Genomic DNA, 16,316 nt, shown 5'->3' on the forward strand with positions numbered 1-16,316 from the left:
TTGAGATGTAATCCATATGGTCCTGGTGATTTCAACTCGTCTAGGGTGGACAGGTGCTCACTTACCATTTTCTTGCCTATCTTAACTTATGTTTCTAATCTGTTTTTTACGGTACTGTTTTTGATAGGTTGGACTGTTTTTTCCCTTGTTGTAAAGACGGATGCAAAAAATGAGTTAAATAGTTCTGCTTTCTCCTTTTTGCTTGTCACCTTCTTGCCACTTTCTCCTACTAATGGACCAATCATTGCCTTATTTTTTTTTCTTCTTTTTTACAGGTGAGTTGTGAAAGTTTGGGGAATTTTAAATGGAAGCAGGCCAGTCGGGGGGGGGGGGGGAAGGAGCAAATGCAGCAGTATGGAACAGTGCTCAACCTATGGTGCTTTCTGGGCAAAGATAAGCCTACTTTTAGTTTATTAAGGCCCCATCTTTTTTCCAGGAACTCATGTATAAAAAAGTTATTCCATCTCACACCTGGGTACACAATTTAGCTCACAATAACCCTGTGAGGTCTGAGATAGCAACTGCCTTCACATTACTGACTGGCTGAGTAGGGATTTGAACTTGACTTTCCTAACCCTCTAGTCACGCTATCACACTGACCCCATGTGCTTAAGATACACATATACTGTATGTCTAGACCAGGGGTAGGCAACCTTAGCTCTTTTATGACTTGTGGCTCAGGAATTCTGGGAGTTGAAGTCCACGAGTCATAAAAGAGCCAGGGTCGCCTACCCCTGGTCTAGACTGGCTTTTCATCTCTGGAAAAATCAACAAAAATTTTCCTAGTGCTGCTGTGCAGCTTTGCAAGAACAGCAATGCATATTTAAAGTGAAGGGTGTGCAACCATGGAATGAAATAGAAAAAAAAAAAGAATTAGAAGCTCAAACATGGTTCCTCTGTGAAGAAAGCCTGTACTTCAGAGAAGATAGTTGTACACTAAGGGGCCTCAAAGTTTACAATAGTAACATGCCTAGGAACAGATATCAAATACTGGACCTGTCAGAGAGCTTGGATTTACCCCTTTGCAACATTAAAATGTCCAGTTTTGCCTCACTGGGTGAGGAAGACTCCAATATGCAAAAAGGAAGCATGCAGAATAAGGATTCTGAATTCCAAGTTCCACTGACAAATAAGCATGCAAGGATGTGCATAAACATAAATGGAAACCCTTTGAACATGTGTGGAGGAGAGCTGAAACAGAACAAAAAAGGATCCAGCCAATATGCTTGATTAGCATTTAGAATCAACAGGCAGATGTGGAAATTAGCAGAACCAAAGGAGCATCCAGGAAGCTCCTTTTAGACCCAGGGAGCTCTTGCAAATGAGTACTAAATCAAGTCAAAGGCTGGGTAGACTGACCCGTTACTAGAGAGAGGGCTGTATGAATTTAGCAGAGAGAAGCAGACAGACTGCACGGCATCTGCCAGGGATTTTCAGAAGAGGGGCTGCCAGCCAGTATCCCTACCTTTGAGATTCAACTGGGGTGGGCAGCTGGCTGGACACAATTTTGGTACCCAGGGGAGATAAATTAGAGGGGAAATAGCAAGATATGGCAGGCAGGCAGGCAGGGGAAGGGAAGGTTGTTACCTAAATCTAATCATTGATGAACTTCATGAAATGGAGATAATGAGAAAGAGAGGGAGGACAAACCATGTACAATTAGCACTGATCACTTTTATCCCAAAAGCATTATAATGCTTATCCACACATGCATTTGCACATACACCAAAGATACTCAGCAAACATCACTGTACCGATAGAAGAGAATATTTGTAGCTCAGGGTTGAATTGTGGGGTCCTTGGTGCTCTCTGAGCTTGGTGGCTTTCTTGCAGATGTTTCATTACCAAACTAGGTAACATCATCTGGAGATGATGTTATTTAGTTTGATAATGAAATATCTGCAAGAAAACCACCATGCTTAGAGAGCACCAAGGACCCTATTACGTTTTCTTATTGCTGCAATATAACCTGGTAGAAGATTTGGGATTGTTCAAAGAGTGGGACAGTTCTTTTTCTGACTTTCCATTCTTAACAAAAGTCAGAATTCTGGTTTAAGACAGAAAGGTAACATTCATATTACCAAAGACAGCTCTGTTCTCCTTAGGCACATATATCCACATACATAAACATAAAAAAGGTAACAAGGCAACCCTGAAGTATGAAATCTCAGTATTTTCTTTTAATAATTTGATTATATTTTATATTCCCTCTGGAGGGAAAGGAGATGATTCTTTGAAAAAGATGTCAGGGATCAAATGCATTTACTTCAGGGACAGTAAACTAAATTTTAGTCTACCTGCAACTAAGGTGGAGAAACTTGGCAAATGACATTTTAGGGAAGACTGTATTCTGAAATTTTAAAAGCCATTTTCATATGTAGTCCCTTATCAATATTCTTTCTAATGTGAAATATCCCTCTTGCCACTGCTGTTCACTGGATAGTAGAATCAGAAAAGAACTGTCTTAAAATTATCCTTAGCCATTTTTAGGATTTTCCCCCAATAATTAAGGCAAGGGAAGCAACATTAGTCTGAAATTCCCTTTATGGAAATGGCTTTTCTTTCTCCCTGATATGATAAGGTCAGTGAAATCCAGAAGCATGCCAATGGGAAATGCTGTCCTGGCCCTTTTAACCTCACCTTCCCCCATCAACATGCAGTGCAAAATTCAGTGTTTACCCCTTGCATTCTTACCTCTCCAGGGACCTGGGTTAGTCAAGTAAAAGGCAGGGGAGATTAGAGAAAAAAGAAAAAAAGTAACATCACATTTCAAGGAAGGTACGGTAAGTTGAGGTCAAAAGAGAGAAATGGAAGGCACCAAGAAATCCTGGCACCATTCAGATGCGTCCATATACACAAAGATATATGCATACATATAAAATGGAAACACTATGAAATTCCTTTCCTTTGGTTCATTGCCAGCCCTTGTCATTTTTGTTATCTTATTATACCCACGAGCATAATTGAGCAGTCTTGATAGCCCCAGCCATCTATTGATGCACTGTGAATAATACTTAGATCTTTTTGCTGCCCTGGTATACCAAGCCACCAAAAACTTGCTGACAGGGTCTCATAAATGTATTAAATCACTGTATCTCTTCCTGCCCCCTCCCAACATTAACCATCTGTTGGCAAGTTAACATGCTTTTCATTAGAATCTGTGGAAAATGTCTCATTTCCCCCCTCTGTCATTTTTGCATTCTTGTTGTGCTGTCATACTGCTTCCTCACTCCCTAAATCTATGACTGATAACCCCAAAGACTTAAATAATCAGGGTTAAATTTGTACTCAAACCATACAAATTTGTGTCATAATAATCCCAACTGATCGTTAAAATGGTATATATTATAAAATAAAGGAACTGTGTGTGTCATTTACTTGCTTCAATTTACTGTTTGAAAAGCAACAATGACTTATTGTACCTGTATTCTCCAAAGGTCTCATCCTTCATGGGCCTGGCCTCCGAATCCACCTGCGTATCCTCTTTGTCTTTCACTAGGGTAGAAAAGAGAGTATGTTACACAAGGCAAAAGGGTTGGTGGGCAGGGCCATCCGGAGTGGGACCTTGGGAAGGGAGGTGGGCAGGGGGATCTCCCAAGAAGCAATGAGGGGGAACCTTTAAAAATATGGAAAAGAACAGAGGAGGGTCCCTCAGTGGGGTTAGATTTTGAAATAGGGGCATAACCAGCAAGATGTGAGTGGGTGGGAGTTAAGAGCAAGCCTATAGTGCTAGGAGGTTGGAGTTAAAGGGACTGTTGTGAAGAAGCACATGTCCACCCATGTTGTACCACAGCCTTCCCCAACCACGGGCCCTCCAGATGCATTAGAACTACAACTCCCAAAGCTCACAGACAGAATATTCAGTAACAGCACTGGCTGGAAAACAGGAGTGATTTACACCTCTGAAAGACACAGCATTGGAGAAGATTGAAGTAGACTAATCCATCATCATCTCTGGACAGTTTTTTAAAGACACCTTTGAAGCATTATAAAAAGAAGCAATAGTGCTATAAGAACAATAGCTGCATTTTGCTACTGCTACCACTATTACTGTCATCATCATCTTGATTTACTTTTTGTCTTTCTGCTCAAGGGTACCTTTTTATTCTTGAACTGAAAAGAACAAACATATTTTCTCATCTTCTTTGGCGAGGAGTGATGGGAGTTGTAGTTTTAGAAATGCTGAGAATCTGGCAGAAGAGCTCTCACCCGCTATGTTTCCCAGCCTGCTTTAGTAGGTTTACCAATCATTAAACCAGATTAAGCAGACAGCACAGCTATGTCTATCATATCTTCAATATTTCCCCACCATGCCTTTAGCTCACTGTCCCGAGCCTGATGTGCTGTCTTGATTGCTGGGCTAAAAACTCATCATTTTGTGCCAATCTGGCAGGCAGTTATGAACATGGTAGTATATCTAAGATGACTCCAGCTCAGGAAGTCTGGCCTAAATGCATCTAGCTCAGACCAGCAGCTCAAGTGTTGACCTGACACACAAGAGTCAAACATTGAGCTCATCGTAAACTGCCCCACTTTTGGGGGCTCAGCTTCTTTTCTGTAAAATGGGAACGATAACAACCTACCTCACAGGACTGTTGTGAGGACGAACGGCACCAGGCACACTAAGTGTGCTATATAACTGATAACTGATAATAGCCTGGGGGGAGGCCCATGGGGATCTGCCACGAGGTGCTAGGGTGGGGCTGGGGGCACCTCACCCGAGTACTTGCCGCCCTTGCTGCGCTTGATGAAGCAGAGGAGCACCAGAACCAGGATGAGGAGGACAATGGCGCTGATAAATCCGATGAACCAACCTTCCGCAGCAAAGTTTTTTTGTCTCTCTTGAACTGTAGAAAACAGTGAGTACTTAACATTAATATCATCTCACCAAAACCTGCCTGTTCCCTACCAAGCAATGCTCTTGTCCAAAACAAGGGGCAGAAAGATGCCAATAGCCAGTCCACACCATAAGGACAACAGGCTACTGAGATGGAAAATCTAGTGCTGCTGCTCTCCTTAAAAAAAAACACATACTTGTTATGTATGGGTTTAAAGAAGCACCTTTAAGCAGCAGCATAGCCGATACCACCAGGTGGCGCTGTACCAAAACTGCTGTGGCCAGGATCAGCTTTCGGCAGGAAACGGAGGTTTAAACTGATTGGTTGGGTGTGTACCTGGCCAGGTTTAAACTGATTGGTTGGGTGGGTACCTGGCCAGGCATATAAAGGGTACAGGTAACCCCTATTCCCCAACTCAGTTCTCCCACCAATAAAGTGCTGCTATGCTGAACTCATCTGCCTGCATCTTTCCTGCGTTGCTGAACCCACTATGCAATAGTGGCGATGAGGATGGGATCCTGCTTCATCTCCAGAGCTGAAAGTCACTAGGAGACAGCATCGCTTGCTGGAGGAAAGAGGCATCTTTCCACCCCTCTTTTCTGATGACCGGCTAGTCACCATGCTAGTGGGCACATCTGAGAAGCAGGACTCTCTGAACCGGACACTGCAAAATGGCACAAATCGGCCAGCTCTGCAAATTCGACATCTGCCACCCTGAACGATGGGCCTCACACCTGGGGCAGGTGGAGGGGTTCCTCCGAGCCAACCGGATCACCAAAGATGGCCAAAAAGCGGTGGCCCTGCTCTGCATGAGCGGCCCCGCAACCTACGATTTGGCCGTCAGCCTGTTCTCGGCGACGCCGATTGAGATCGTCGCGTACTGAGACCTTGCCAAGAAGCTGAATGCACATTTCAGGCCACAAATGTCCGAGCTGGCCTGGCGGGCCCATTTCGACCTGCGGGTTCAATGGCCGAGCGAGTTGGTGTCGGAGTTCGTCATGGCCTTGCGAGAGGCCACACTACGAGTTCAGCAACCTGGATGAGACGCTGTGCGACCAGCTCGTATGCGGCCTACGCAACAAGCGGCTACAACAGCAACTGTTCACTAGGCCCAACTTGACCCTCCATGATGCTCAGGACAAGATCTTGGCCCACAAGGCGGCCGGCGGTGCAGTACACACGGTCCAGCCCCCCCTGACCCAGCAGCCCAGGAGGATCCATTCACTGCGAAAACACTGGGTACGGCGGGAGTGGAGAAGTGGAGGAAGAAACCAACATTGACCTGGTTCGCCGGAGGCTGGAGCAACTGGAGCAGCGTCACGGGAACCAGGAGGACCAGCGGAGGACAGCAACCATCCCCAAGTGTGCCGGCTGCAGCAGAAACCACGCGAGGGCAAACTGTAAGTTCCGGATGGCCACGTGTCGGGCCTGCAGAAAAACAGGCCACATCGCTGCAGTCTGCCGTAGCCATTCCCGAGACGGCTTCCACGAGCTACAACCAGAGGATGCACCGCAGAAATGTACGGGGGCCCCGAAACACACCACCATAGGATTTTTGAAAGCTGGAGGGCCATCTGCTGCACCAGGATCCACCGGCCACTCAAACCCAAGCTTAAATTGGACGTCCATTTACAGGGCATTCCCTGTAAAATGGAGCTTGACTCTGGCTCTGCAGTCTCAGTCATCTCGTATGAGACTTTTAAACTTGTGTGCAGCCGGAGCAAGCGGTGGGCCAAACTGAGGCCCTCCAATATTATCCTCATTGATTTCCAAAACGCCCCAGTAAAAATCAAGGGGGAGGCCACCCTTTCTCTGGGATTTAAGAGTTTCCAAGGGCACTTGGATATTCTCGTGGTCGAGGGCTGGAGGACTAGGATCATCTGGCTGATGATCTTAACTGGGGCTTATTTTTGGGGTGGGTTTTATATTACGAGTATCCTGAAAAATCATGCTAGGGCTTATTTTCTGGTTGGGACTTATTTTGGGGGAAACTTGGTATTTATTTTATAAATGTATATCTCATCACTTATGTACATGGTGACCAAGTGGCTTACAACAAAATCAAAATACAATCACCTACTCCCCACCCTGAAAATGTATGCCATGAAAACCCATGGAAATAGGTTAGACTCCAAGAGCAACTACTCGACGTAGCAGCTCAAAAGCAACTAAGCAACTCAAGAGCATAAAATAATTTTTATCTAGTATCTAAAAAGTAGTTAAACAGCCTGCAAGAAAATTCTACCAGTTTGTCCCCTTCCCATAGCTTGGATCATAGAGTAAGCAAGGGAAATGCCAATAAGAAATGGACCCTTTCTGAATATTTCTCCCCTTCACAAACAACAACAAAACACCATGGTTTAAGCCACAACAAGCCTATTATGCTCTATTCTTGTCATACTCAGGTCTTCCTAAAATTCATTTACCAGCTATATTCTATGACACAAAAGGAAAGAAGTGGCTTTCTTGTCTTTGTTGCTATGACATTTAAAATGTTGCAAGATAGTCACTAACTCCCAGCTTTCTTCATCTTTTCCAAAGCCTAATGCATTTCAAGGGTCTCTTTCAACTTCTCGCTTCCCAACAGTAAGAAAATGGAAGATGTTTTTCTTTTCTTCCAAAATGCTGGTTTTCTTTTCTTTAAAATGACACATCGAATAAAACAACTATAAATAATAAATTACAAAATGTATTAAAATGCCTGAGACATCAGGAAGGAGGCAATCTTTAGCACTGACATAAGGCAATTACAAATATATATATTTGCAAAAAAAAAAAAAAACCAACCTGATAGGTTGAAAAATACTAGCAATGAATGGAATAAAAAAAACCTAGAACCTTTCACAAATAATTTACATTTAAAGTGGAAATGTTGTCTTAAGATTTCCTTAAATAAACACAATAATGAAGTAACTAGGATTTTTTAAAATCCAATTTCACTTTTCAAAGAAGAGGTATTATTCTCTGAGCCAGGTAAATACAGCTATGAACTTTCCTAACAATAGAAGCATAAAGAGTACATTAACAGCCCCCCCCCCAAAATGAAAGCTACTAAAGATACAAATCAAAAGGTATTGGGCTTCTTTCCAATCTTTTTCATCTTAATACATTTTTGAAGGGAAAAAAAACAGAAATATTGAGAAAGCATATGCAAATTGCAGATGGTGGTCCAAAAGGGAATAGCACGCATAAGTTATGCTTTAGGTTAGGGCAGGGGTAGGCAACCTCGGCTCTTTTATGACTCAAGGACTTCAACTCCCAGAATTCCTGAGTCAGCTATGCTGACTCAGGAATTCTGGGAGTTGAAGTCCATGAGTCATAAAAGAGCCGAGGTTGCCTACCCCTGGGTTAGGGCATTGACAGAGGAAGGGCATAGGGCACCCCTAGGCCACTTTGACTGATGGTGCCACCTGCTGCTAATGCAAAGATTGCATTTTAAGAATTATTCAGAAGGAGATTGGCAACAACACCCTTACTTTTGCCTTGCCCTAAAACCGGACCTGCCTTATTGTATTTGTGATAGGCAAAATCTGAGGGAGGACAAAATAAGTGCTTCTGCCAACACTTGAACTTTTTGCATGTAATGTTCCAAAAGGAAATAAAAAAGCGGGGGGTGGGGGGCACAAATCAGTGATTCCAATGAAGAACCGCTTAGATAATTGTGTAAGAGATCAGATGTGTTTCTGTCTACAAAGTGCAAAGAGGGGAAAAATAGCGCTTAGAGGAATGTGGCCGTTAATAAAACTGGGGAAGTAGAAAGAATCATACGAAGGACGGAGAGAGCAGAAAGCACAACTGAAGGTTACAGAGCATATTCCTGGATATCTATTGCCAGACAGTCCAGCCAAAAAAACCTGTGACTGAACACAAGATCAAGAGGCAAGCTAAAAGTCGGAAACCAGGTTGCAAAGAGCGGGCAAAATTACAAGCGAAAGCAAAATCCAAAATAGATTCAGGGGCCCAAGATAAAACCTGAGAGCTCATACAAATTGAAGTCAAGATTCTATCAATTAACTTTGTTTCAGCACTGAGGGCTGGAAATAAGTTTTTAAAAGCAGAGCTCCTGAAACTCTCCCTGGCTTCCACTGCTGTAAATTAGGGGCAGAGCCTTTATTTAGAAGAAGTTAAAGGTAAAGGTAAAGGTTCCCCCGCACATGCGTGCTAGTCATTTCCAACTCTAGGGGCCGGTGCTCATCTCCGTTTCAAAGCCAAAGAGCCAGCGCTTGTCCGAGGACGTCTCCGTGGTCATGTGGCCGGCATGACTAGACGCCAAAGGCGCACGGAACGCTGTTACCTTCCCACCGTAGTGGTCCCTATTTTTCTACTTGCATTTTTTTTTTACATGCTTTCGAACTGCTAGGTTGGCAGAAGCTGGGACGAGTAACAGGTGCTCACTCTGTTACGCGGCACTCGGGATTCAACCCGCCAAACTGCCAACCTTCTGATCGACAAGCTCAGCGTCCTAACCCACTGAGCCACCACGTCCCTTTAGAAGAAGTTAGCATGGAGCAAATACTAAGAGCTTGGATTGGAGTGGGGAGATCCAGGTTCCACTCTTGGCTATGGAAGCTCAAGTGGCGATCTGAAGCCAATCACTCTTTCTTTCTCTAAGCCCCACCTGTTGTGTAGGGTTTTTGTGAGGAAATATAGGACTGTGTACACCACTTAAACCTTTGAGTGAAAGACAGGGTATAAATCCAGTAAATAGTAACTATTTCTCAGGCAAGTATTTCATTACCAAGTCAGAACTAGCACTGGCACTTAACAACCAGCAGGTAGGTAATATTTTGGCCTCTTCTTCCAGTTCAATGAGGACTTTCAGCTTAGAGTAATTCAAATTCAAAGCTTTATCTTCAAAATGTAGCATACTTCAAAATCAATCAACAGTTACTGTAGAGTCCCTGAGTCTGAATGTGTGGACTCATTCTTCAGCAGGAGGAAAAAAGGAAGACCCAGCAAATTACAGACCAGTTAGCAGGGATTAATACCTCAGAAAAATCTACACCAGATTATTTAGATATGGAGCTCAAAGCACTTTAGAAACAATAAACTAAGACATCAGCATGGATTTCTCACGAACAATTCATGAGAATTGTCCGTGACTAGCCTTATCTGTTTCTTTTTTAAAAATGGGATAATTTTTGAGTGTGGGAATGCAATAGGCACAACTGTAACTTGATTTCAGCAAAGCATTTGATAAAATACCCCATGGCATGAGTAAAGTAAAGCAAGTAAAATGTGGGCTGGATAGCATGATAATTAAGTGGATCCAAAATGACTCAAAAAGCATATTCAGAGTACTCATCTATTATTACTTTCCAATAGATTTATAATTTAATATAAGTTTAAAAGAGATACTGTACAATTTAATTCATAAATCACAGGAATTTCAACTATTTTGGCTAGGCTCCTTAAGTATTGTGTTCATTTCTGGGCACCGCATTCGGAGAAATTGGAACAGGCTCAGAGAAAGGCAATAAAGATGATTGGACAACTAGAATCTAACTCCCATGAGGAAAGATTGTTCAAATACCTGGAGGGATGTCATTTCTTCTTCTAAGTTCTAGAGCACAGATGGATTCAAGTTATAGGAAGCCCCATTTTGACTGAATATTAAAAACAAAATCCTAAGAATTACCAAAGAAGGGGCTGAAATTTGGAAAGGGATTTCTTAATCTGATTTCATCCCTATCTGGTAGATGTGGTCTACACAGTGGAAAAGCACTAAAACTAGACCACAAGGCCAGATCCAACATTGGCCATGTTATGTATCCAGGTGCAGGTCGCCTACATAGCAGCGGCCACTAGGGGGAGTTGGCCTGGACGGTTGGCGGGAAACCCAGCGTCCGGCAGGAAACCTAGGGCTAACCCCATTGGCTAGCCGCCTACCTGGCCAGGTATATAAGGAGGCCAGGTAGCCTGTGTTTGCCCAGTACGGACCCCTTCAATAAAGAGCTGAACCTGTACTCCGGCTGGCGTCTCTTCCTTGTGTTGGACCCACTACATTACCATGGCGACGAGGGTGGGATCCTGCCGACTAAAGAGCTGAACTCACTAGGGGAACGCACCGCGTGCTGGAGGAAAAGAGGCATCTTTCCTCCCCCCTCAATGCGACCGCCAGCAACCGCGACCCAGCCACTGTGAGCAACCTGCGACCAGCCCCGGCCACCAGGATCGAGATCCGAGACCAGCCACCGCAGCAGCCGGCAGGGGAACGATGGCAAGAACAGGAAAACCCTGCGAATTCGACACCCACCATCCGGAGAAGTGGGCCCAATACCTGTCGCATGCTGAGCTGTACATGAGGTTCAACCAGATCTCGGAGGACAGCTCAAAGGCGGCAGCCCTGCTCTGTATTGGTGGCCCTGAACTCCTCAAGGTCGCTGCGAACCTGTTCTCCCCAGAGCCCATCGAAGCCGTCTCCTACCGGGACCTCATCGCCAAGCTGAACGCTAACTTCCAGCCTCGCATGTCCACGCTGGCCTGGAGGTCGCGGTTCGAGAAGAGAGACCAGCGACCTGACGAGTCAGGGGCTGATTACATTGCCGCCTTGCGGGAAGCTGCCAGCACCTACAAGTTCTCAAACCTGGAAGAGCGGCTACGCGACAGGCTGGTTTGTGGCCTATGGGACACGAGGCTGCATGAGCGCCTGTTCGCGAAGGCCGAGGTCTCACTACCGGAAGCCCAGGATGCCATCCTGGCCCACAAAGCGGCCTGCAGGGCAGTCCAGGCCATCCAGGAATCCAGATCCGGCAGCCAGATGGGCACCATGCACCAGCAGGTCGCCACGGCCGAGGATGAGGAGGACAAACGGAACATCGACCTCCTCTGGTGGAAGGCGGCCCCAAACCAATGAGACAGATGTCCGGACAAGCCCAGGCCGACCGACGGCTCACAGAAGTGCGTAGGCTGTGGCGGAAACCACGTGCGCATGCTCTGCAAGTTCCGGTTGGCCACATGTCAGGCCTGCAAGAAGACAGGCCACATAGCCGCAGTCTGTCATAGCCGCCGACCCTGAGAAGAGATCCACAAGCTGCACCCAGAAGATTCACCACCGAGAGGTACTGGGGCCCCGACCCAATTACAAATTGGATTTTTTGAGAGCCGGCTGGGCATCCACCACACCGGTAGTCACCGGCTGCTCAAACCCAAAATTAAATTAACAATCCGCTTGCAGGGCGTTTCCTGTAAAATGGAGCTTGACTCCGGCTCTGCAGTCTCCGTCATCTCCGATGAGACCCTTAACTACATTAACAGCCAGAGCAAGCAGCAGATTCAATTGCGGCCCTCAAATTTAGCCCTGACCAACTTCCAAAACGCGCTGGTCAAGGTAAAGGGGGAGGCCACCCTTTCCGTGAGGTTTAAGAGTCGTGAGGAGCTCCTGGAGGTAGTGGTGGTAGAGGGCTGGAGAGCCAGTCTAGTCGGCCTAGACTGGTTTGAGGCCCTGGGAATCATAGTCACAGGGATCCACTGCATCCAGGGAGAGTCCATCGAGGCCGTCTGCAAGGAGTTTGCAGACATCTTCAATGGACTGGGCAAGTATACAGGGGCCCCCATCTCATTCAAATTGAACCCGAGCGTTCCCCATTAGAGTCAGGCCGCGGTGAGTCCCCTTCGCCCTCAAGGACAAAATCGAGAGCAAATTGGACAAGCTGGTAGGCCAAGGAATCCTAGAGCCCATAGATGGGGGGGGAGTGGGAAACCCCGATAATCACCCCACTCAAGTCTAACGGGGAAGTGAGGATCTGCCTGACTACAAGTGCTTGGTGAACCGCGCCCTAAACCCGCATGTTTACCCGGTCCCCACGGTCAGCCACATTCTCGCTTCCCTTCAAGGCGGCGCCATCTTTGCAAAGCTGGATCTCACGCAGGCGTACCAGCAGCTCACGGTTACTAGGGCAATGACAGAAGCAAAGACTATAGTGACACACAGGGGAGCTTTCAAGGTAAACAGGCTGAAGTTTGGGATCAGTGTAGCCCCTGGCATTTTCCAGGAAATTATGGAAAAAACCCTCAAGGGCATCCCAGGAGTTTTCCCCTATTTTGATGACGTCCTGATTGCAGGAGCATCAGCTGAGGAACTGGCAGGTAGGCTAAGGGAGGTCCTAGTCAGGCTGCATGCTGCTGGCCTCAAATTAAAGAGGGAGAAGTGCAGTATTGGGGTCCCTTCCACAGAATTCCTGGGCTTCAGGATAGATGCAAAGGGAATCCACCCCACAGAGTCCAAGGTAAGGGCCATCAAGCTGGCACCCACACCCAAGAACAAAGCAGAGCTGCAGGTATTCCTGGGCCTGCTCAATTTCTACCACACATTCCTCCCACACAAGGCAGCCATCGCAGAACCACTACACAGGCTATTGGACAAGAAGGCAGCATGGGCCTGGACCACGGTCCATGACCAAAGCTTCAGAGCTTTAAGGGCACTACTGTCTGACAAGTCCACAGTGACACACTTTATAGAATCAAAGCCCATATGCATTGCATGTGATGCATCCCCTTACGGTGTGGGCACTGTACTAAGCCACCTTGAGCCTAATGGGGCCCAGATCCCAATAGCTTACAACTTTAGAATGCTGTCTGGAGCAGAGAGGAACTATGCCCAAATAGATAAAGAGGCCCTGGCAATAGTTGCCGGGGTCAATTTACAGGGACGGAGTTTACAATTTACACAGACCACAAACCCCTGCTCAGCCTGTTCACAATGGACAAACAGACTCCCCAAATACTATCTCCCAGAATGCTCCGGTGGTCCATCTTCCTTGCAACTTACATTTGCAAGCTGGTGCACAAGCCAGGGAAGGAGATGGGCCACACAGACGGCCTAAGTAGGCTGCCCATAGACACTACAGAACCAGACCCGGCACCAGCAACACAGATACTGGCGCTGCAGGAATTACCAGAACGCCCAGTACATGCCAGGGACATTGCAGCAAAGATGGCCTATGACAACATCCTCAGTAGGGTACACTCATGGGTACGCACAGGCTGGCAGGACAGGTCCTCTGGACCTGAATTCCAGGCATACTTCACCAGGCGGCATGAACTCTCCACACACCGGGGTTGCCTCCTTTGGGGAAGCAGGGTCATCATTCCCACAGCATTCTGGGACAGGGTTTGGAGTCTCTGCACGAGGGACATCCAGGGGTGGTTAGGATGAAGGCACTGGCCAGGACTTACCTCTGGTGGCCAGGGCTGAACAAGGACATTGAGGAACGGGTCATGGGCTGTTACACATGCCAGAGATCCAGGCCAGAAATGCCCCACACCCCCGTGCACAGGTGGGAGGCAACACACACTCCCTGGTCCTGTGTTCACATTGACTACGCGGGGCCCTTCCAGGGTCAGCTGTTCCTGGTAGTAGTAGACAGCCACTCTAAGTGGCTGAAGGTAGTCCCTGTTCCAAACATGACCTCAGCAAGGACAATCCAGGTGCTCAGGGCCTCTTTGCCACACACGGCCTTCCCGACGTAATTGTGTCTGATAACGGACCTCAGTTTACCGCTAATGATTTCCAGGCGTTCTTGAAGGCGAACTGGATTAGACACGCCACCTCTGCGCCCTTCCACACATCGACTAACAGTCAAGCTGAACGGATGGTAAGGACAACCAAGGACGCACTCCGGCGCATCATCAGCGGGGACTGGCATCAACAGCTGGCACAATTCTTGCTTGCCCAGCACACCACACTGTGTGTGGCCACAGGGAAGAGCCCAGCAGAACTACGACAGGGATGGCACCTCATCACCAAGCTTGACTGGCAGCACCCTGACCGAGTGGCGGCAGAGACCGAGAAGCCCTCGGCACCTAGGGTGCTCAACGTGGGGGACCCGGTCTGGGTAAGGAACTACGGGGCAGGACACTCATGGATTCTGCGGACCATGGTAGAGAAAACCAGGCCCCTCTCCTACATCGTAGGGGTGGAGGGGGATCGACACATCAGGCGACACATTGACCAGCTCAGGGAAAGGACCCCTGAGTGCACCACCCATGTCCAACCGGAAAACCACACCCCAAAAGACCCCAGACCAGCGGAAAGCTGCACGGACCCTGAAAAAGTGTGGGATGGCCTCCATCAGCTGGCCCTGCAGCAGCAACAGGGCATCATCGGTGGCGGTGACCCGGCGGCCGGACCCAACCCAGCCCAGGAGCACCATGAGCCAGATGACCAGGGACAGGGCGAAGCCCCACTCAGACGATCCACCAGGCCCCACAGGACACCAGCATACCTAGCGGACTACGTTTGCCAGTGACCCATCAACCTCGTTGTATATGTAAATAGTTACACATTGTATATAGTTGTATTATGTTGCATAGTTGTGAGGGAGGCTCTTCTCTAAGGGGGGGAAAGGTGTTATGTATCCAGGTACAGGTCGCCTACATAGCAGCAGCCACTAGGGGGAGTTGGCCTGGACGGTTGGCGGGAAACCCAGCGTCCGGCAGGAAACCTAGGGCCAACCCCATTGGCTAGCTGCCTACCTGGCCAGGTATATAAGGAGGCCAAGTAGCCCGTGTTTGCCCAGTACGGACCCCTTCAATAAAGAGCTGAACCTGTACTCCGGCTGGCATCTCTTCCTTGCATCAGACCCACTACATTACAGGCCAAGTACTTGAAACTGCATCTCCATACCATTTTCATTTTTCCTAGCTTCATAGCTGAACCAATTAGGTACTGGCTTGGGAGCACACAGTCCATGAAGCAACAAAGCAACAGCCCTCTCAATGGTTAGTAGTGGATGGTAGTTTCACTCATTGCTACCTTAGAAAAACCATCCTACATTTCCAAATAGTGCAGTATTAACTCAGTGGACAGCATAGCACTGGCAGATGTGCAGGCAGAGAAGGGTGTTTTGTGATAGGTGGAAAAACGGCAGGCAGAAGAAAGTGACAGTGACACCCATGGGAGGGATTAGTGGATTAATTTGGTTAATCTAATGGACAGTTGTGAACAAAAAGGGTGTCCCTTTACAATCAGCCCCTCAGGGTCTCTATTTGCAATTTGCCATGCATGTTCCTAGCAAGGTAAACATTCTCCCTTTCCAATGTAATCATATTCCATCTCAAAACAAAAAAGTGAAAATGTTACTTGAATTTGAACTTCAAAAAGAGAGAGATTTCTTTAAAAACTTTAGGCTTGATAATTGGAAGGCAGAATTTTGATCTTTCCCAATTTGCTACTGAACTGGGAAATGAGTAGAAATTAATTATTTCCAGAGCAACCTAGATCAGATAGACTGTTTCCAAAGTTCTGGACCCATCCTTGTGAAAAATTGAGCAGGCTTTGCACAGTCCAATTCCAAACTATAATGTATCAAAATGATACAAGTTTCCAAAGAGAAAATAGAGTGCTAACTGTCAATAGATATTGTTCAATTACTTTAAAATAATACCACAATAGATCCAATACATTCTTTTGTTGCTAGAAACCCCTTCCTTCCTTCTTGCATTCTACCAATAATTGTTTTACAAGAGTGACAAAGA

General features: G+C 46.7%; 1 protein-coding gene across 1 annotated transcript in view; it reads right to left on the reverse strand.

Annotated features, from left to right (window-relative positions):
* L1CAM (L1 cell adhesion molecule) overlaps positions 1-16,316 on the reverse strand; it is an 80,386-nt gene that overhangs the window by 7,966 nt on the left and 56,104 nt on the right. The window contains exons 24-25 of the mRNA XM_083355811.1: positions 4,719-4,847; positions 3,423-3,495 (exon numbers count right to left, since the gene is read on the reverse strand). Coding sequence (XP_083211937.1) covers positions 3,423-3,495; positions 4,719-4,847 — 202 coding nt within the window. The remainder of the gene's footprint in view (positions 1-3,422; positions 3,496-4,718; positions 4,848-16,316) is intronic.

Source organism: Vipera ursinii, assembly GCF_947247035.1.
Source record: "Vipera ursinii genome assembly, chromosome: 2".
In the NCBI taxonomy this organism is placed as follows: domain Eukaryota; kingdom Metazoa; phylum Chordata; class Lepidosauria; order Squamata; family Viperidae; genus Vipera; species Vipera ursinii.